Below are 23,111 nucleotides of genomic sequence, written 5' to 3'. Positions count from 1 at the left end.
GACTGGAGGAAGGATCCTGGTTTGGGATCCTGGTTCAAGACCCCAGCTCCCCACCTGCAAGGGAGTCGCTTCATAGGCGGTGAAACAGGTCTGCAGGTGTCTGATCTTTCTCTCCCCCTCTCTGTCTTCCCTTCCTCTTTCCATTTCTCTGTCTTATCAAACAATGACAACATCAACAACAACAAAAATAATAACTATAACAATAAAACAACAAAGGCAACAAAAGGGAATAAAAAAAAAGCCAGAGTGAGGTGTACTATTTTGTTCATTATCTAGACTTAAGAAGAGGAGAAAATGTTAATATTGCAGGCTAAACTAAAAAGTGTGTTATTATCTCTAGCTAGTACATTGTGAATAGCACAGAAATATTTAAGAAAAACTCTAAATATTTGGAAACTGTGATCTGACTCATCTTGAGCCATTTTCTCTAGCTGTATAGTCTCTCCTGCACACATGTAAAGCATGTACCTTGAATACTTGCATTTCTCGGTCTCGTCTTCTATATGTGTGTTTCTGTGTATACGTATATGTGTATATTATTGTACTGACATCGATTTGTAACACTAAATATAGTGTGAGTACTGCTCCACACCTCTGGAAATGTGTGTCATACTGCACCCACTACCCAAGTACCACTGTCTCCTTACCACATGTCACTCTGGACCTCTTCACTCTTTACACCCTTTACTTCCTATAACCACAGCTCAGCAGCCGTACCCTGCAAGTTCCTTTTAGTTTGGTTTTGTACGTTCTTTGCTGTGTTTATTTACCTCCCACATATGAATGAAATCATTCAACATCTTTCTCTCTCTGTTTTTTTTGCTTAGTGGAGTTCCCTCCAGTTCATTTTGTGTTGTCAAAAATGTCAAGATTTCACCTTTCTTGGTATAACTGAATAGCATCCCTCTATGTATGTATGTGTGTGTATTCCAATATATATATATATATATATATATATATATATATATATATATATATATATTTTTTTTTTTAATCAGAGTACTGCTCATCTCTGGCTTATGATAGTGTAGGAAGGTTGAACCTGGGACTTAGGAGCCATAGGCACGAGTTTCTCTGCATAACCATTATGCATCTACTCCTCACACTATATGCCAGTTTTTTAATATTTTCTTATCATGAGAGAGAGAGACTGTAGAGAACCATGCTGCCATTTTTGTGTGGTGTCAGAGATCACACCCATGTTCTTATGTAAGCAAGGAATGCGGAATGCGCTCTATCTGGTAAGCCACCTCCCCCAACCACTATCATATCTTCTTTATCCACTTCTCTGTCATTGGGCCTTTAAGCTGTTCCATATCTTGGATACTATAAATACTGCTGCAATCAAATACAGACATGCACATATCTTTTTGAATTTGTGTTCTTACAGTATTAAGCTAGTTACTTAGGAGTGGAACTGCTTGATTATATGGTAGATCTAGTTTTAATATGCTGAGAAAACTCAAAAAACAGCATTAAAATTAATATTTGCTTTTACTCCAATACCATAATTGCTTGATTACTGCGCCATTGAAGTATAGGGTGTGGATAGATCTTTCCTGCTGCTTTTTCCCTTAGGAACACTAGGGTGAGTGTTCAGGGTCTTGTGGTTCCATACAAATAGCATTTGTTCTATTTACAGAATGACATGCTGTAGGAGTTTTTGTAGGGCCAGCTTGGAATCTTACTTTGGGTAAGATGGACATTATACACTATTAATTCTACTACTGTTCCATGAGCATGGAACATCTCTCCATTTCCTTTTGTCTTCATGTTTCTTTTAGTAATACCTTATGCTTTTTTTTTTATAAGACCCTCACTGCCTTTTTTAAATTTATCACCTAGTTCTTTTTTTTTTTTTATGTGATTATAACTGGGATATTTTTTCTTTCTCTTCTAATTCATTTTTGCATCTATACCTTTTTTTCCCCCCTGGGGTATCATGCGTTCATGAATCCACCACTTCAGGTATCTTTTTTGGATAGAGAGGGAGAGTTACTATCACACCAAAGTTCCCCTCTAGTCCTGTAGTGCTCCCATGTGGTGTCTTGAAGGTTTGAACATCAGTCATGTGCATGGCAAGGCAGGCACCCTACCAGGTGAGATAACTTTAATTCACTGGCCCCTCATACCTTATCTTAATGTGATTTTTCCTTTTTTTTTTTTATCAAAATAGTTTCTAATTCTTCAAGTTCTTTCACTTCCAGACAGTGTTTCCCAGATGTTTCTAGTCTTTATTTTTTCTGGCTCCCAATCTACAGTGAATATTATGATATAATTGGGAAGGATTATAGTCCAGATGTAGAAATCCAATAACCTAGTCTCTGCTCGAAAAAGTTGCAATGAGTAGATGCCCACCACTTCTGAAAGTAGCCCTTTCTAGTGTTTTCTAGAAAATTATGTTTCAAATTAATCATCTTCCTTATAATCCCCACTAGTCTTCTGATTCTGCATTTTGAGTGTCCCTTAATGAAGTTCTCACTCAACTCGGAATGAAACAGAACATTTACTCAATTTATGTGACCATAACTTCTCAGGGCCTCAACTTCTTTAGTATTTTCTGTGGGATGGAGTTAATAAATAATTTTTACAGGGGAATTTATTTGGATTAGATAAAGGAGATGAGATTATGGTTGCTTATAGAGCATTATAATTAATGGTAAAGAACTACAGTAAGTAAGGCCAAACTCAGGTCAGTTTTTCCACTTGGTGATGTTGAACACATTACTTAAACTCTGTGTGTCTCATTTCTTTACATGTAAAGTAGGTGTAATAGCAGCAATATCCCACCTTACAGATGTAAAGGCCTGAGGAGATACATAAATGTCACTTAACCTAGTGTTTGTAATAATCACACATTTCCCCCAAAGGAAAAATTTTTTAAAAGTTTTAGTTGTACAGTGATTTTTTTTTTTTTTACAAAGAAAATAACCCTTTAATTCCCTATCAAAATATTATGGGGTGCAGGCAGTGGTGCATCTGATTAAATGCACATGTTAGCATGCGCAAGGACCTAGGTTTAAACCTCTGCTCCCCACCTGCAGGGAGGATGCTTCATGAATGGTAAAACATGTCAGCAGGTTTCTTTCTTTCTCTTTCCCTCTACCTCTCCCCTCTCAATTTCTCTCTCCTACCCAATAAAGAAAGGAAAGGAAAACAATGGCCAAGAGCTGTGGATTCATAGTGTTGGCACCAAGCTCCACTGATAACACTGATGGCAATAAAAACGTATATATATTTTTATAAGTGAAAGGCTAGAGACCATATGAAAAGCAGGTAATAATTTACTTTTGGTGAATTCCTACTTGTTGTGTTTAAAAAGAACAGAATTTGGTACATTAGATTTCACTACTTAAGTAATATTCAGCTTCTTGGGTTTGCAGTGTTTTGAAAGCTTTTTTTTTTTTTTTTTTGACAGTGTCCACCATTGACTAACATATCACATTTTGATCCATAATAGTCCCTGATATGTTCCAGAGTGATTAAGACTCACTACTTTCTTATCCAGATTTTTCAGAATGTTGCTCATGACTGACTAGAGGTAATAAAATAGATCAAGCTTCAATTTGAAATGCAAGCACACTTCTTGATTCATCAAAGATGTCCTTGAGGTGTAGGTGGGAAACTGTTTCACCAATGTTTTCCTCTAAGTATTTGATTGTTTCTGTTCTGACATCCAGGTCTTTGATCCATTTGGAGTTGATTTTTGTTTCTGGCGAGATAAAGTGGTTCAATTTCATTCTTCTGCATGTTACAACCCAGTTTTCCCAGCACCATTTATTGAAGAGAGCCTCCTTCTTCCATTTAATCCTTTGGGCCCCCTTATCAAAGATTAGATGTCCATAGGTGTGGGACAAGCACACTTCTTATGTCATCATTTCATATATATTGTATTCCGGCCTAAAAATTTCTGAATTTTATTAATCTCAATTTCAAATTCCTTGATTTGTGTTTTCTTAGAACCAGAGACTCTTGTGTAGATAGTAAAACAACTCAAGATCAAGTAACAACCCTTTCTTTTACTCTTCTAACACAGGTCCGCAAGCACATCAATGATCTTTATGAAGATCTTCGGGATGGGCATAACTTGATCTCGCTGCTGGAGGTCCTCTCAGGCATCAAACTGGTGAGCTTCTCTCTGCTTCTAGTGAATGACCTCACACAGATGGCATACTACTAGTGATGTGTAGCCCATCTTTTTGGGTGCTAGGGCAGTACCTTCACTGCTCTGTTACATCAGAGGAAGAATTAGAAGAGATTATTGATAGACTTTATTTCTAATTCAGGCTTACAGTTTACAAATAATATAGGTTTATCTTATATTTTTCCCCCCAGGGCACTGCTTAGCTCAGGCTAGGTATGGAGGATTGAACTTGGCTTGAGAGTCTTTTTGCATAATTATTGTGCTATCTCCGCCATAGGTTTATCTTACATTGATGTTTCATATATCTAATTTTTTGGTGGAATCAGGTATCCACTGTATCTGCATGTATTTTTTAATTTTTAAAGTCTATTAGTAGATATTATAAGAATAGTAGGTTCACATTTAACGATTTTTTTTATTAAGACCTATTTTTATTCTTGTCTATATTTTCCCCCATCTACTGTGAATTGTTTTATTTTCTGTATTCACTGAAGAACTTAAAGTTCATCCTTCTTTTGGGAGGGGGCGACAGCATAATGGTTATGCAAAGAGACACTCATGCCTGAGGCTCTGAGGTCCCAGGTTCAATCCTCCATACTACCATATGCCAGAGCTGAGCACTGTTCTGGAAAAGAAAAAGAAGAAGAAAAAAAGAATAAGGTTCTTTTTTTTTTTCTTTTCCTCCAGGGTTATTGCTGGGCTCGGTGCCTGCACCATGAATCCACTGCTTCTGGAGGCCATTTTTTCCCCCTTTTGTTGCCCTTGTTGTTGTAGCCTCGTTGTGGTTATTATTATTGGCATTATTGATGCTGTTTGTTGTTGGATAGGACAGAGAGAAATTGAGAGAGGAGGTGAAGATAGAGAGGGGGAGAGAAAGATAGACACCTGCAGACCTGCTTCACCGCCTGTGAAGCGACTTCCCTGCAGGTGGGGAAGCTTGAATAGGGATCCTTACACTGGTCCTTGCGCTTTGCGCCACGTGCGCTTAACCCACTGCGCCACCGCCCGACCCCCTAAGGCTCATTTTTAAAAACTCAGATATTGAGTTAATTTCTTCCATTTCTCACTCCCTTTTCTGTGAGGTACTGAGGCTTATGGATTTGGACAAGTGCTAAAATTGGTGTCAGAGCATAGTCCTGGATGCAGTATATTTGGGCTCTTTTGATATTTAAACATGCCCAGCTTTTCTCAATATGTATTAAACAGTACTTGTGGGAGACACATAACTGGAGACAAATCATGTCTGAGCCTCTTTACCTGAATTCTTTACCTGCTTTGTTCAAAATAGCCTCACAGGTGGGTCCATTGTTCCATATAGTTGAGCCTAGTGGAAGCAGTCAATCTCATACAGTACCTGGTCTACCTCTAGTATCATAGCATATTTTTCATTTAGAAAAGTCAGGCATTGGGAGTTGGGTGGTAGCACAAGTGATTAAGCACATATGGCCCAAAGTGCAAGGACCGGCTTACGGATCCCAGTTTGAGCCCCCGGCTCCCCACCTGCAGGGGAGTCGCTTCACAGGCAGTGAAGCAGGTCTGCAGGTGTCTTTCTCCCTCCCTCCCTCTCTGTCTTCCCCTCCTCTCTCCATTTCTCTCTGTCCTATGCAACAACAACGACCTCAATAACTACAACAATGAAAAATAACAAGAGCAACAAAAGGGAAAATAAATAAATAAATATTTTAAAAAATGAAAAGGAAAAGAAAAAAAGAAAAAGTCAGGCACTGAACACTGCAAGTATTTGTGAGGAAATTGAGAACTAACGAGGTGGACAGCTCAGGGAGCCTGTGAAGTTTAGCCCATTTACTATCTTTGATGATTCTTAGTCATTGCTGTGTTTCAAGAGCAGAATTTAGCACATTAAATTTCATTGCTTAAGTAATGTTCTGCTTCTTCTATGATTGGAACTTGACTTTCCCTGAGCCCTTTGACTTGATTTCACTTTTTTAATTCCTTATAATAGAATTTATAGGAAAAAATTAGTGAACTGAAATTGACATAGTTTTATTAGCCATGTAGCTATTCACCACATGATAATTTCTAGTTCTTCTCTGGTCCTCATTTGTGACTCGTCTCAGCTATTCAGAATTTTACTTTCACTGTTTTTAACTATATTCTTCAAAGCTCACAAAATAATATGAAGTGACTTGAGTGATGTATTTAATGAACCTGCAAAGATTTTATATTGAAATGAGATACTTTTAGGTTATATTACATACAAAACAGGTTAAGAAATACACTGCAATCTAATTTCTTTTCCTAACCTCTGAAAGCCTACAGGTATTTGTGGAGTCATTCACAGAGTGTCGTCTTTTCACTGAAAATCATTTAGATAACTCATCATGGTATCATCTCATTCTCCCCTAGTTGATTCACCAAAGCAGAAAGCATGAGTGACTATGGAGAACTGAGATTTTAGCATATAAAATAATATAACTACCAGCTGGGATTTGGTCTTACATCTTTGGAGGGATATTTTCACTTTTTTTTTTTAATGTTGCATTCATTTCCTTTTCATTTTGTGTTGTGAATTTCCCACTACTCTATTTTGTCTTTGCCTTGGTTGGTGGCAAAAGGAGCCAGCAGGGCTGAAGACCCTCCGTCTGGTGAGCATGCCCTCCTGGCGCCATGCAAACAGTGAGGAGCAGGAGGAAGAAGATGATGATGATGTAGTAGGTTCTCCTGGGAACGCCTGTACCCAGCTGGCACTGCAGGGCCATCAGAGAGTCTGAGGTTCTCTAGGTCTCCAAGTAGCTCTCTTACCAATTGCCCTCTTCCTTACCCACCTGAGAATTTGGGTCCCAAAGAAAGTGGTTAAAACTTAATTGTGCCTCTTGCCACTGTAAGATGATCCTGAAACAGAAATTGTTTTGCTTATTTGGGACTGGTTGCCACAAAAAGAATAATGATGCTTGGAAGTTGTCAAGTTTCTTTGTGACCTAGAGACCCAGAGCTTTCTGATGACCTTGTGGTGTTGTCTGAGTCTAGATTACAGGACTGTGGAGATTTTAATTGACAGCATGACAGTTAATTGCTCTTGGCTTCACAATCCTGACTCTTTCCACCTCTCCACCCTACAGATCCTCACCACACACCGTGTCATTTGTTTTCAAAGTCTGTCATTTGCAAACCACTCACTGCATGGAGGTGTTTTCCAGTGGTTAATACCATGTCTACTTACTTGCTATTGAGGACAGAGATTTAACTTGCATGTTCTGAGGATTTTTATTTTTGGTGGGGAGTACATAAATAGTAAAAATTAGAGTGTTCAGCAGTGATATTTTCTGCTAGCATACCCTCAATTTTAGTCCTTGATCTTTCTCCAGAACAAAGATTAGACCATGTTCCCATTTCCTATCCTTAAAAGTCATATTTTAACCTCATTGATTTCCCTTCTCGTTACCTTCAAAGCTTCAGTGTCACAGGCTATCATCCTCAAATTCTGTTTACAATTAACTTTACTGAAATGTTTGAGATGAGGTTCTCTCTAAAAATGTTTTTCCTAAACTGTTGACTTAAGATGTCAACAGTCACTTTTGCTCAGTGAAGACTCAGCACTTTTGTAGACTGTCCAAATTTGGGAATGTTACTTATGAGTACTAGGAAGTACCCAGAGAGATGCTTCTACCTCTGTCTTTCCATGTGCTCCCCTCCCCAATTTTCACCTAGTGCAATGTTTTCTCTATGCAAACAGCCACAACATAGCTTCCTGAAATTTCATCAGCTTTTCATTTGTCCCAATTTGACATTTACGAATGAACGAAATATAATCTAGTGAGAGTGATGCTGTAGTCTCAAACTTAAAATAAAAGTCACATTGGAAAGTGAGCCAGGAAAAATGGCCCAGAGGTAGATAGCTGTCCCTGCATTTACTTGCTGGGCACACAGACCCCACATACTTTTGGATGGATGATAGCTGAACCATAATCAGGGCAACAGGCACCTGATGTAGACGGGATTCTCTCCTGTTGCTTGTATGACATCTAGAATTGAGCGACTGGCAAAAAATAAAGTTCTTTGAAGCATTATGTACATCAGCCTTACATTATCATCACCATTTCACTTGCCTAGGGCTCTTCATACTAAGATCAAAAGGTAGATTTTCTACATTGACACCCATCCTTCTAGAAAACAGGCTTCTTTCTGATTTTTGCCTCATTTAAAATCTGCCCAGTTTAATATTGGCTACCTCTAGCTTCTTTCACAAGTTTTCTAATTAAGTGGGCTCTATTCATTACTGTGCAATATGCAGTTAGGATTGTCTGCTCTTACATTAGCATTTTAATTACGACTTTTGGAGCCACAGTTTGTTCCCATTAACCTCACATAAAGAATAAAATCTACCATGTTTGGCTAGAGAAGGACCTGTAGAGAGGGTTGGCACTAATTTAACATTTGTAATAAAACGGTGCTATGTGATTGCAGGTGCATGGTGGCAAACACGGTGTTGGGGAGCCTCAGTGAGCGTGGTTGCACTCATCCTACCTTTAGGAGATGTTCTATGTAATGTTTGCTCACCTGACTCCAACCTGAGGAGCTCTTTGATATTTTAATTCTTGAAATGACAGAGGAAAGGGGTCTGCATGGGCAAGCTGGTGGCCCTAAAATTAATACTGATTTTGTTTGTGTGCTTGTTTCCAGCCTCGGGAGAAGGGCAGGATGCGTTTCCATAGGCTACAGAATGTGCAGATTGCTCTGGACTTCCTAAAGCAGAGACAGGTAAGAAGATACTGTGTGTCGCCATTCGAACAGGGGTATTTGGCCTTGGTCCCTATTTAGGAATATTCTCAGTGCCATTCTTTCTCCCCCTCCCCATTTCCCATTGTAAACTTTTAGTAATTGCCAAATCCAGCTGGCCCATTTCTGAGTCTTGCTTGATAGTGCCCACTATAATTGCACATGTAATTTGGTGGATCCTACATAGAGCACATGCTATGTAGGATGTGCTGACAGAGAAGAATGAGATGCTAAAGATTGGGTCTTAGATGGAGGGGGAAATGTGGATGAAAAATACAAATCAGCAAAGGAGACAGGAAAAGGGCACAGCATCCAGGAAGAGGGCAGAGCACAATTCCATATCATCGTGCCAACTAGAGGAAGGAGTGCTCAGCATAACATCAGGTCTGAGGGCAAGGCCTTAATGTGGTGACCTAGGGTAACAGTTTTAATAGAACAGAAAATTACTTAGAATATGGTGAACTTGGTTATAAGAGGGGAAAACTGCCCCCTCTCTAAGAAGGAAGGAAAACAACTTCCCTTTTTTATTTTGCAAATAATAGAAGAGACCAGAACCAAAACTCCACCCTAACCCTCCTGCTCCTCTCCACTTGTTTGATTTTTCAGTGGCCACCCAGCTTGTTACTTGGACTTAGGTGTCTGCACAGTTCCAGTGCTCCCTGTAGCAATATTTTTTCTTTTAGAAGAGAGCAAAAAACAGAAATAGAGATTCAGGAAGAGACAGAGATGGAGAGACACTGTAGTACCACTCCACCAGTTATTAAGCTTCTTATCCTGCAGGAATCCAGCCTAATCAGGGGCTCAAACCTCAGTCCTTGCACATGGCAGCATGAGCCTTACCTCTACTGGGTCAGCCACCTCCTTGCCCTCCCCCACCCTGCTTCTGCAGCAGAGCAGGACCTGGAAGAATAGAGCTTTAGATAGGTCTTCCTTTTTCACTCTTGCCTGGCTCTCCTCACAAGCTTGAAATGCTTTCAAAACCTGGTAACTCATTTGAGTGAGTCTCAACCTCCCACAAGCTTTGGAGAAGTGCTAGTTTACCACTTTCCTGAAAGAAAACACACCTTTAGACATAAGAGAAGAAATCAGTAAAGAGAGGAAGACTGACAATGAAAGTGAGGAGTATTAAGAGTAGTATTAGAGGTACATCATCAGTCCAAGCAAACATGATGAATTCACCTTCTTCACCTCATCTGGATGGAGTTTGAAGGAATCGTGGTAAGTGAGATCAGCCAGGAAGAGAAGGATGAATATGGGGTGATCTCACTCATGGATAGAAGAAATAAAAAGAGAAAGGGGAAGCACCATGTAGTACTTGGACTGGGTTTGGTGTGCTGCACCCAAGCAAGGAACTCTTGGGGTGGGAGGTGGAGGGAGGCCTTCAGGTCCTAGTGCATGATACTGGAGTTGGACCTCGGCTGGGGGTGAGAGTGTTTTGCGGAAAATCGAGAAATTTTACACGTGTCAAAAATTATTTACTGTTAACCACTAACCCTCCCCCCAAAAAAAGTCTTAGAAGAAAGAAGTCATCCCTTATGCTCCCCATGTGGTGCTGGGACTCAAATTTAGGAACTCACTCATAGATTAGTAAGGCATAGATTCTAGTGGTGAATTATCTTCTGGCTCTTAACATTTTTGTCTTCATTACTTTTTTTTTTTTTTTGCCTCCAGGGTTATCACTGGGGCTCTGTGCCAGCACTGTGAATCCACTGCTCCTAGCAGTCACACACACACCCATTTTATTGGATAGGACAGAGAGAAATTGAGAGAAGAGGGGAAGCTAGAGAGGGAGAGAGGAAGATAGAGACTTGCAGATCTGCTTCACTACTTGTGAAGCGACCCCCCTGCCGGTGGAGATCCGAGGGCTCAAACCGGGATCCTTGAGTGAGTTCTTGGACTTCGTACTATATGCGCTTAACCTGGTGTACCACCACTGACCCCCCCCCCCCCCGTGTTCATACTTCTATAACAAGTATATAATAATTGCTTGCTGAACTAAATGAAAAGTAGTAGGAGCATGGGGGGGGGGGTGAAGTGTTGAGAGTACTGGAGAAAGTGGCATTGAAATGCCAGTGTGTAGAATTAGAAGAAACCAGAGGGAGCTTTAACATATGGGGGGGGGGGATGAAACAAATTGAGTTACAGGTCTAAAGAAGAATGAAATGTAGCTTCGGTTACTGTGGTGGGATGGAAGAATATGTGGGCAGCTAGGCCTAGTGGGCTCAGGAGGGCAGAGAGAACTCTAGAGTAGCTTCTGGTAGTGGTGAAGCTGTACACGTGTCCGAAGCAGAGTCATCAGAACTGAGAAGGTGGACAGACTTGTGCAGGCAGGGTGGTGTTTGGGCTGTTGAGATGAGTGCTAACACTGCTAAGAAAAATAGTAGAAGATGATATGGAAAACCAGGTCAGTGGTTAGGTGTTGGCATCAAGGAAAGGAGTGATGGAGAGTGGCACACCAGGCTGTGGCACAGCTGGCTAAGCACACACATTACAGTGCACAAGCACTGAGGTGCAAGCCCCTAGTCCCAGCCTGCAGAGGGCAAGCTTCATGAGTGATACAGCAGGGCTGCAGGTGTCTCTTCTCTTCCCCTCACTGCCTCCCCCTCCCTTCTCAATTTCTCTCTGACTCTATCCTATAATAAATAAATAAATACAATTAAAAGAGAGAGAGAGAGAAAGAGAGAGGGAGGATGGTGGTTCAGCCAAGGGAAGAGTTGACTTCAGAATAAAAAGGGAAAGCTGGTGAAGTGGGGATGAGAAAGTCAGGCCAGGCTTATACTGTCAACCGACCAATGATAGGAAATCTGCATTCTCAGATTCTCCCACTCCAACAGAATAGGAGAACTAAGAGATAGTAAAGGGGAAGAACTTGCCCAAGTCTGTTAATCGCTCGGACTGCTATAGCAACAACAACAAAAAAATCAGTACACTCTGCGTAGCTTATAAACAACAGCAATTTACTCTTTTCTTTTTTTAAAAAAAAAATCATTATCTTTATTTTTTTGGATAGAGACAGCCAGAAATTAAGAGAAAGGGGGAGATAGAGAGGGAAAGAGGTTGAGAGACACCTGCAGCACTGCTTCACCACTTGTGACACTTCCCCCCTGCAGTTGGAGACTGGGGCCTTGAACACATCGTAACATAAGCACTCAACCAGGTGTGCCACCACCCAGCCCTGCAATTTATTCCTAATAGCTCCAGAGGCTGAAAAAAATCTAAGACCAAAGCACTGGCAGATTTGTTGTCTGGTGAGGTTCTGCTTCATCGATGGCCATCTTTTAACACCCTCACATGATGTCCAGGACAAAGGAGCTTCTGGGATCCCTTTTATTAGCACACTAATCCCATTGATGAGAGGTCTGCCCTCATGACTTAGTCTCTGCCCAGTAGCCCCACCTCCAATTACCATCATACTGGGTGTTAGGACCTAGCATATGAATTTTGGAGAGATGCGAGCATTCAGTCTGTAGCACCAGGTTACTGCTACCCTTAGGAAGAAGTGGAGCTGCTGTGCGAGGTCACTAAGGCTCTTCAGGGAGACATAGATTTTAGTTCAGTTGAAGAGGGTTTGCCACATTTAAACAAGAACTCTGAGAACATCATGGAACAGGCTAACAGGTTGAAATGGAAGTAGGCTGATTTTTTCCTGAACACTCTGTTTCCGCACTGAAAAATCTCGTGTTTCTAGAAATCCCTCCAGTTCTAGCACACAGGGCTAGTGTGTCTGCATATTGCATGGTTGCAATGAGATTTGAGGAGAAAGCAGAAGTTAAGGGAAGCATGATGAGATGGGGAGCTCAGAAACAAAGACAGGAAGTGGGGTTGGGAACAAGCCACTGACTAGTGAGGGGGAAGAGGTATTTCTTTTTTTTTTTTTTATATATGCAATAAGTCAGTTATTTTAATTCAAATTTTCAAAAAAATAAAAATACTAAGGAAAGTTCCAATTACAACATTAAAAGAATGGGTACATTTACTTTTTTTTAACCTTCCTCTGGTTCTGTTTCCCAGAACACATTTAATCAATTCTGAACTTACATGAAATATAACAGATGTCATAAATTGAGATTATAATGTTAAACTCAAGTACAAGTCTGTTTACACTTATTGGAGGAAAAATGTCAGAACTCTGCTAAGGTAAATGCAAGGTCCATTACCATGTAACTGCAGGTTGCTTACAAAATGGCACAGTCCCACTGGGAAAGAGTTTGGTAGTAGCACATTAAACATATACTGTATGACCTAGCAATCCCACTCAAAGGACTTTTTCTTGGAGAAATGAAACCGTGCTCACAAAACTTACACACAAAAATGGGTACATGAATAAAGATGTTTTATTATTTAGTCATCCAAACTGGGAACAAACCAAACGTCCTCAGTGAGTGAATGAGTAGACACAATGTAGTATGCCAACAGAGCAATACAACTTAGTAATAAAAATGAGCGAACTTTTGATACATGCAACAATTTGGATGGAAACTCAGTGGCATGACACTGAGTGAGAAGATACGAACTGTGTGACAGGACCCTTTACTGAACTTTCTGGAACAAGCAGAATTGGAGACATGTGGTCTCCTGGGAATTGGGGTTTGTGAAGGTAGGGCCTGAGTACAAAAGGGTAGCATGAGATCATCTTTTTGGAATGATAGAATGCTTCTGTTATCCTGACTGGTTGTCATCATTACACAGATCTGTATGAGTTAAAATGCAGACTTGTAACCCAGGAAGTAGCACAGTGGATAAAGCTCTAAACTTGTGCATATGAGGCCCCAAGTTTGATTCCTAGCACTACATATATATTTAAAGACAACTCACAAAGCTACACTTCCCCCCAAAAGATAACTTTAAATGTTTATAAATGATAAAAGCCAGAACTCTGAGATCAGCTTTGTTCTTTTTTTAGGTGAAGCTAGTGAATATTCGCAATGATGACATCACAGATGGCAACCCCAAGCTGACGCTGGGTCTGATCTGGACCATTATTTTGCACTTCCAGGTAGGGTCTGTGATGTTTGGGGTCCCAGTTGTTTGGTTTGGACATGACCTAGAAAGGACAAACAGTCCTCCATGGGCAGTACTGAACTTATTTGCTTGGTATTAAACAAAGGTTAGTGTGGGAGTTGGAAAAAAAAGATTGTGATTGTCCTGAGACAAAAACCATTCCACCCTAAATCCAGAACTTACTAATCACGTCCATGATGAAAATGAATTTTTATTTGTGCCTTGACTTGGTGGTTGGCAGTCTGCTTATTAGCAATCTGCTCAGCTGAGTCAAAACTGGACCTTTAGAGACCAAGCATGAGGGGTGGAGAGAGATGTTGGTTTTGATGCTTCAGAAGAATGGAATGGAAACATATAATTCTCCTTGATGTAGCCTTCTCATCTCTAATGATCTTAAAACAAACTGGTTAATTTTAATACTGTCTTGGCCAGTTTGGGCTGTTATAATGAAATGCTAGAGACTGGAGACTTAAATGGAAGCATTTATGCTCCTGATTCTGGAGGCTGTAAATCCAAGATGAAGGTCTCAGCACAATTGGGTTCTTAGTGAAGACCTTCTTCCTGCTTATGTCCTCATTTATATATTTAGTGGAAAAGTTTGTTGTTGTTGTTGTTGTTAACCAGAGCACTGCTCAGCTCTAGCTTATGGTGGTGTAGGGGATTGAACCTGGGACTTCAGAGCCTCAGGCATGAGTGACTCTTTGTTATAACCATTATGCTACCTACCCCTGTCCTGTTTTTGTTGTTGATGATATTAGAATTGGGGCTTCACCTCCCTGGGCCATTTTTAATTAATTTTTTTCCGAAGTCATTTAAAAAAATTGTGATTAGCAGTGGTTTAAACAATTATAAGATTACAGGTTATAGTTCCACACCTAGCACCAAAGTACTGTGACGTCCACCCTCCCAACAATAATCACCAGAGCACATTGGAGTTAAGGGCTTTCACTTAATTTTGAGCGGTCACCAACATTCATTTCATTGCAAGTACAGCCTTGTAACATCCATCACATTTGCTGGCAGTGGCATCTTGGTAATGTTCACATGGTCAATCACAAGGCCTTCCTATTGTTTCCCAGCTTCCTAGGAAGGCAAATCCTTTTCAAGTCTGGATTGCTACTGGAAAAATACAGCCCTATTTTTAGAAAGATTGCCTTGAGTCACTTTTACCCAGCCAAACAAAACCATCTCTCAGCTCTCCTACACCCAATTGCTGTACACAAGGCTGATAGATTACAGGGAGCACTTACTGTACCATTGGGAAGAGAATCTCATGTTCTGTCTGGAAGTTCTGACTTCTGGAGCTGAAGACAGTTTTGGTGACCTACTTGGGGAGATAGCGCCACCTGCTGGTTAAATGCCAAATATCAGTTGTCACATGTCAAAGTGTTTGAGAAATGCTTATTTCTTTGGTTTAGAGCCAGTGCTGGCAATCTGCAGTGTAAAAAAAATACTGCATTATGTATTTTTGTGAAACCACAGGGCATCCTCAGGCGTGCTCTGGATATAGGGTAAATGGGAACATGAAATTGGCAATGTGAGAATAAAAACTTTTTTTTTTTTTAAAGAACTTTGTTGAGCTTTCATGAAGGCCTAGAGTAGCCTTTCTGGAACCTGTATGAATACAGGATTTTTTTTTTTTTTTTGCATCCAGGGTTATTGCTGGGGCTTGGTGCCTACACTATGAATCCACCGCTCCTGGAGGCTTCCCCCCCCCCCTTTTGTTGCCCTTGTTGTTTATTGTTGTTGTTGTTATTGCTGCCTTCATTATTGGATAGGACAGAGAGAAATGGAGAGAGGATGGGAAGACAGAGAGGGGGAGAGAAAGACCCCCCCCCCCCCCCCGCAGGTGGGAAATGCAGGACTTTTTAAAGAGGAAGTTTTCAGGCCAGGCAGTGGCAGACCTGGTTAAGCGCACCTATTACAGTGTATAAGGACCCAGGTTCAAACCCTTACTCCCCACCTGCAGAGGGGAAGCTTCACAAGTGGCGAAGCAGGGCTGCAGGTGTCTTCCTCTCTCTCTCTCCCTGTCTGTCTCCTCTTCCCCACTCAATTTCTCTGTCTCTATCCAATAATAAATAAATAAAAACTTATTTTTTAAAAAGAATCCTTTTTTTGAAAAAAAAAAAAAAGAGAGGAAGTTTTCTGTTTGTATCTTTTGCCACAAACCTGTCTTCACTGTGAGTGTCCGCTGTGAGTTTCATAGTTAGGAGGTAAGAGAGATCTGTCCACTATGTCTCTGTTTACCCTAAGTCTCTCAAAAAAGGGCAACTCGGTAGCTTGGGAATGAAGACTGAGTTGATTAAAACTATGCTGGGGGCTGGATGATAGCTTACCTCGTAGGGCATGTTCCTTGCCTTGTGTGAAGCCTAGATTCAAGCCCTGACACCCCATGGAAATGCCACAGCATGGGGGGAAGTACCTATGTTGTGCTATCTCTTCTCCCTTCTCTGTATGAAATAGAATGAAAAAAGTCAGCCAAGGAACAGTGAAATCATGCATACACAAAGTTCCAATTCTGTTCTACTCCCTCCTCAACAACAACAACAACAACAACAACAACAATAACAACAACAGAGCAGTAAATAGAACTTTGCTGGGACAAAGGAAGTGGAGTAATGGGATCTGTTCTTTCCTGAACAAATCTGTCAGGAAAAATGCTCCCTCTCACCTCCTTCCTCAGAAAAATCTGTCATGAAAAAAATTCAAATATTTGTAAAAGTAGGGAAAATATTATAAAGAACTGCTGTGTTCCTGTCACTTGGTCAACAATGATTAATTAATATCCGATATTATTTCGTCTGTTGGGTTGCCAGAAAAGTCTCGACTTTTCCAATAGCCCAATATTTCTACTTCTCAAGCCCTAGAAGGTTGTTTTGAAAGAAATTCTGTATTTTATCTGTAAAAATTGCCATGGGTAGGGTCAGAGAGGTGGGTAAGTGTTAGAGTACATGTCTTACATATGTGAGGCCCTGAGTTGGATCGCCAGCATGAAATAAAATGGCAGATCATTGTTGTGATATCTCTAAAAACAAATCAAATGCAATAGTGTGCATAGCCAAAAGATAACAACTCTTAATCTGAACAAAACACAGTATTATAATACCATAAAGTCAATATATTATTAAAACAATCAAATATTTGATCAGTGTTCAGATTTACCCAATTATCTTTGTTTTTAAATATTGTTTTTCTTTTAAAAATTGAATCCAAGTAAGACCTACATGTTGTATTTACCACCGTTCCCCCCCCAATCTTAACTTCCCCATGCAGTTTATTGAGGAAGTCAGGTCTTTTGTCCTACAAGACTTGTAGAGAGTTTGGTGGCATCTCTGGGATGTCTTCTAAAATGGTTTACATACAGACCTGATACTTGGTTACATTCAGGTTTATTTTGGGAGGAGCAAGGGTGATGGTGTATAATTTGTTTTCCTTTTAACTCTTGTTGGAAGGAGAGAAAAGGAGTGATAACCATAGCACCATTCTATTATTCATGGAGCTTCCTTGTGTGATGTGTATGGTGTTCCTATATAGTGCCAGGGGCTTGGATCTGGGTTCTTATATATTGGAAAGTATACACTCTACCAGATGAGCTGTTTCCTGGCCTCATGCTATATGGTGTTTTTTGGTTTTGGTTTTTTGCCACAAGGGTTATTGCTAAGACTTGGTGCCTGCATGATGAATCCACTGGTCCTCTGGTGGCCATTTTCTTCCCATTTTTATTTAAATAAATTTTATTTGGTTTATTTTAATGAATGAGAGAGAAAGATACAGAGAGAGCTACCCCGAGAGATAGTACCTGTAAGAAAAGATAAAATGAGAGTTTTCCAGACTGTTCTCCACAGAGGCTGGACCAATTTACATTCCCACCAGCAATGTAAAAGGGTTCCTCTGTCCCCACATCCTCTCCAGCATTTGTTGCTGCTGTCCTTTTTGATGTATGCCCTTCTTACAGGAGTGAGGTGGTATCTTAGTGTTGTCTTAATTTGCATTTCTCTGACAATCAGTGACCTAGAGCCAATGAAAATTTCTTTGTCATTGCAACTATGAGATGAGTCCTTAGCTTTTTCTCTGATATGAGTCAGAAAAATCAGGCCCAGAGCTAGTATGAAGAAAGAGAGAGAGAGAGAGAGAGAGAGAGGGAGAGAGAAAGGAAGGAAGGAAAGTGAGAGGGGGGAGGGGACGGAGAGGAAAAAAGAAAGGAAGGGAAGGAGGAAAGAAAAGAGCTGACAAGCTGTCTCTAAGATTTTGAAAGATCTGTATTAGTTATCATTTGGGGGGGGTACACGAGGTGTGGAACTAGACTGCTATAGTCTTTTTTTTTTTTTGCCTCCAGAGTTATTGCTGGGGCTCACGAATCCAGTGTTCCTGGAAGCTATTTTCCCCATTTTGTTGCCCCTTGTGCTTGTTGTAGTTGTTATTGTCAGACAGGACAGAGAGAAATGGAAAGGAGGAGAAGACAGGAGGAGAGAAAGATAGACACCTGCAAACCCGCTTCACCGCTTGTGAAGCAACCTTGCAGGTGGGGAGCCGGGGGCTGGAACCTGGATCCTTACACCGGCCCTTGCGCTTTGCGTCATGTGCGCTTAACCCGCGGCGCTACCGCCCGACTCCCAGCTCCCGACTGCTATAGTCTTATGATCTTATAAATCATTAATAAAAATATAAATAAATGTTCTCAAGCCTGTTTTTTTTATTTAATTTTTTATTTAAGAAAGGATTAATGAACAAAAACATAAGGTAGGAGGGGTACAACTCCACACAATTCCCACCACCCAATCCCCATAACCCACCCCCTCCCATGGTAGCTTTCCCATTCTCTAGCCCTCTGGGCGCATGGACCCAGGGTCGTTGAGGGTTGCAGAAGGTAGAAGGTCTGGCTTCTGTAATTGCTTCCCCGCTGAACATGGGCGTTGACTGGTCGGTCCATACTCCCAGTCTGCCTCTCTCTTTCCCTAGTAGGGTGTGTCTCTGGGGAAGCTGAGCTACAGGACACATTGGTGGGGTCTTCAATCCAGGGAAGCCTAGCCAGCATCCTGGTGGCATCTGGAACCTGGTGATTGAAAAGAGAGTTAACATATGAAGCCAAACAATTTGTTGAGCAAAAGCCTGTTTTTTAAAAAAGGTTTCTTGATTTTTTTTTTCCTTAGAATCACTAAAACTCATGTACTTTTAACAGACTTAAATGTGTTCCAACCAAATACAGGAATTACTTTTCCTAATACTTAAATAGCTCCAGTTTTGGCCAGGAAGAGCCTTTTAAAGTTGACTCTTGAATTTTTTGGCATGTCTTTGACAATTTCCTTTATTTCTTGCATGATGAGATGTCCTAGACTCTTTTTGTTTATTTCCTCTCCCTGACCTCAAATTAGCAATTTTTCCAAGCAGTTCTGATTTTTTTTAAATATTTTATTTATTTATTAATGAGGAAGACAGGAGGAGAGAGAAAGAACCAGACATCACTCTGTTACATGTGCTGCTGGGGATCAAACTCAGTACCTCATGCTTGAGAGTTCAAAGCTTTATCACTGCCGCTACCTCCTGGACCACATGCAGTTCTGATTCTTTATTGACCAAAGTGAGAGGTTGGTCATAGAATTAAAGAATTTCATTTAACTTTGTCTTTGTATTTAACACCCCCCCCCCGTGTTTTTAACGCTTTAAATCTTGATCATAACCACAGTGTATGTGTGTGCAAGCACGCACACACACACCCCTGTAAAGGCATGTATCACATATAAAAATGTAATATATTTGAATCAAATTAACATTAGTGTTATTAACATGATTATTGGGAAGTTTATGGTGTCTTTGTACTTTTTTCTTTGTGGATGTCTTATAAGGATATACTAATAACTTATAAAGTCACTTGAAATAATTTGTTTTATCAAGCCATTGCTTCAATACACAAATTTAGTCCCCTTTGTTTTTATTTGCTTCCAGTTTTCAGGGATAACTTTTTTCCCTTTCGATTTTCTTTTGTATTACATAGTCCATTTATATTGTTCCAAAGAAATTTTAAAAAAATGAATACACGTGTATTCAAAGGAAACTGAGAAATAATTTATATACCATAAATTTTACCCATTTTCATTGTATAATTAAATTATTTTTATGAATTATATAATCACCATAATCTAATTTTAGAACATATTTGTCATTCCAATAAGATCCTTCTTATCTATTTACAGTGATCCTCCCTCTCCCTCCCCAGCCACTAATTTATTTCCTATCTCTATAGATTTTCTTACTATGGACATTTCACATAGATGGATTTATATAATAAGTGTTCTTCTGTCTCTGGTTTTGTTTGTTTAGCATCGTAGTTTTGAGACTTATCCGTACTGTAACATATATATTGGCACTTAATTTCTTTTACTACTGAGTAGTATTCTACTGTATGGATATACCTTATAGTCTGTGTATCTCTTTAGTAGTTGGTGGGAATTTGGATCATTTTCATTTATTGGATATTATAAATAATGTTGATGTGAATATTTGAATACTTGTTTTTTTGTGTGGATATATGTTTTCATTTCTTTTGGGCATATGCCTAGGAGTGGTATTGCTGCGTTGTATGCTAAGTTTATTTAAGCTTTTTAAAAAAACTTCCAAACTCTCTGCCAAAGTGACTGTACCAGTTTACATTCCCAGCAGTAATGTATGAGATTTCCTGCTTTCCTACATCCTCTTCAGAATTTATTATAAGTCTTTTAGATCATAGCCACTGTAGTGGGTATGAAATAGTATTCTTGTGACTTCAATTGCAGGAAGATAAATATACTCTTTAGTTGAATTCTACAGACATTTATAGAGGACTAGCTATGAGCATGGTCTTAGAGTGTGGGAAATTCAAAATTAAGCTTGACTCAGTTCAGTTTGACAATACAATTGAGGGAAGTGAGAAGAGAGAGGCCGCAAAATTATTTGATAGAAGTTTAAAGAATTAGGAAGATAGGATACAAGGAACATGTAACTCAGGATGGACTCAGTAATGTGCAGCACTGGGTACACCTATGTTCACTGCAGCACTGCTTGTAATAACCAAAATTTGGAAACAATTCATATGCCTAAGGATAGATGATTGATTAAGGAAGTTGTGACACACACACACACACACACACGAGATATAAAACTACTCAGTTGTAAGACAGGATGTTTTCTTCGTTGCTACAAGTTGGATGGAATTTGAAAAAGTCACATTAAGTGAAACAAGCCGTGAGAAGAATGAATACCAGAAAATCTCACTTATGGGTTGGACTTAAGCAATAAAGAAAAGGAAAACACGGTAAATTTTTGGTTAACTGTGGTCTGTGCAGTTGATCAAGGACTCTAAAGGAGTGAGGTGGGCAGAACTGAAAGGGGTTGGAGACCTAGCGTCTTACGGTGGAAGAAGGTATTGAATTGATAGGGGGTGAAGTGAGCTGATACCTATTTTTGGGGAGATAGGAAATGTTACACCTGTGACAACAGTTGTGTAAACCAATATTTTCCAAATAAAGTGATTTAAAAAAACAAAAAGTTAAAGAAGGAAGCCATACTTCAATCACAGTGAAGAGATTTTAAGAGTTAGAATAGCTCATAATAGAAATTATAGTGGCTAGGGAAATGGCTTAGTGGCCATATACTAGGCTTTGATGCAGGTGGTGGTAGATAGCATAATAGTTATGCAAAGAGACTCTTGTGCCTGAGGCTCCAAAGTCCCAGGTTCAGTCCCCCTGCACCATCGTAAACCAGAGCTGAGCAGTGCTCTGGTAAAATAAATAAATAAATAAATAAATAAATAAGCTTTCATGCCTAAGGCATGAAGACTCAAGTCCCAGTTTCAGTCTCTGGCACCACTGTAATCCATAGCTGAGCAGTACTCTGGTTAATAATAATGACAACAACAGTAATAAATTTCACAAGGACCTGGGTTCAAGTCCCTCTCCCCTACTTGCAGGGTGGATGCTTCATGAGTGGTGAAGTATGTTGGCAGGTGTTTCTCTTTCTCTCTCCCTCTCCATCTTTTCCTCCCCTCTCAATTTTTGTCTATCCTATCCAATAAAAAAGTAGAAAGAAAGAAAAGAAGAAAAATTGGCCAGTGGGAGTGGTGGATTTGTAGTGGTAGCAGGGAATAATAATAATTTAATGAATAATCATCATTAGTTGACAGAACAAGTAGAATATAATCTAAAGACAATAAATGTCAAGTAAAGGGCATAAATAATGATGGAATTTGGACCTAGGTCTACCTATTTCTGCCCAGTTAAATTCACAAGTTGCTAATTGAATTGATGTGTGTGTAATGCTCCATTCTATATAGGAGCAAGTACGTTTGTTTTCAAATGTGAGTAGGTGGCACCAGAATTTATTTATATAATTATCATTCCAAAAATAATTGGCAGGAATTATGTTGATGGCACAGGGTATATACCCTTTAGGGTTTTACACGTAGCCCTCTTTGCTTTGCTCTATTATCATTTCACTGGCTTAGTTTGTCTTCTGCAGGTATATTGACTACCTGCCTTACTGTTGGTTATTGCGGAGCAGTTGAATGCCATGTCTATTTTGTCCTCTCATATTGAGAAGCTCTGGCATCAGAGCACTTTCTTAGATACAGTTAACTACTAGTTCCTATTCATTGTGTGTCTTGAAGGTTTATGTATATTAGATGTATGTTTGGAAGTGTGGGGAATGGTTCCTACTTGCTTATTTTTCTGGTTGGCTAAAAAAGAATTATGCGTACAGAGCCTCTATCCTTTCTCTTTTGCTCTAGTAAAGGTGTGATGTCTCTTGCTAGGTATCTATTGTTGTGGTTTTCTAGTATTTTAATATGAAGCATCGATCAGCTGTTCTCTCTAAGAACACGTTATGTATAGTCAAATAGAAATGTAGAGATGGATCAGATGTTTTGGTAAAACATATACTACTGAGAGTTGGGCGGTAGTGCAGAGGGTTAAGCGCACGTGGCAAGCCCCCGGCTCCCCACCTGCAGGGGAGTTGCTTCACAGGCGGTGAAGCAGGTCTGCAGGTGTCTATCTTTCTTTCCCCCTCTCTGTCTTCCCCTCCTCTCTCCATTTCTCTCTGTCCTATCCAACAACGATGACAACAATAATAACTACAACAATGAAACAACAAGGGCAACAAAAGAGAATACGTAAATAAATATTTTTAAAAAACATATACTACTTCTGATGAGACTGGAAATTTTGTAAAGAGGTTTATGATTTCCAAAGTGTTTTTAGTA

General features: G+C 39.9%; 1 protein-coding gene and 1 long non-coding RNA gene across 5 annotated transcripts in view; one reads left to right on the top strand and one right to left on the bottom strand.

Annotated features, from left to right (window-relative positions):
• The window catches only part of MACF1 (microtubule actin crosslinking factor 1), a 434,870-nt gene that overhangs the window by 163,638 nt on the left and 248,121 nt on the right, over positions 1 to 23,111 (top strand). For both annotated transcript variants that reach the window (XM_060206158.1, XM_060206157.1), the window contains exons 3-6: positions 4,037 to 4,126; positions 6,721 to 6,816; positions 8,786 to 8,863; positions 13,785 to 13,877. In XM_060206158.1, coding sequence (XP_060062141.1) covers positions 4,037 to 4,126; positions 6,721 to 6,816; positions 8,786 to 8,863; positions 13,785 to 13,877 — 357 coding nt within the window. The remainder of the gene's footprint in view (positions 1 to 4,036; positions 4,127 to 6,720; positions 6,817 to 8,785; positions 8,864 to 13,784; positions 13,878 to 23,111) is intronic.
• LOC132542538 (uncharacterized) lies at positions 14,812 to 16,399 on the bottom strand. 3 transcript variants are annotated; one of them, XR_009553537.1, is made up of 3 exons: positions 16,219 to 16,399; positions 15,133 to 15,231; positions 14,812 to 15,001 (listed from the first exon to the last, which is right to left on the bottom strand). It is a non-coding gene; the product is annotated as an uncharacterized LOC132542538 (long non-coding RNA). The 3 variants fall into 3 exon arrangements; XR_009553539.1 differs by having other exon boundaries at positions 15,133 to 15,228; XR_009553538.1 differs by lacking the exon at positions 16,219 to 16,399 and having other exon boundaries at positions 15,133 to 15,900.

The sequence above is a fragment of the Erinaceus europaeus genome, chromosome 13, assembly GCF_950295315.1.
Source record: "Erinaceus europaeus chromosome 13, mEriEur2.1, whole genome shotgun sequence".
Lineage (NCBI taxonomy): Eukaryota > Metazoa > Chordata > Mammalia > Eulipotyphla > Erinaceidae > Erinaceus > Erinaceus europaeus.
This window is presented reverse-complemented; position numbering and strand designations above follow the sequence as displayed.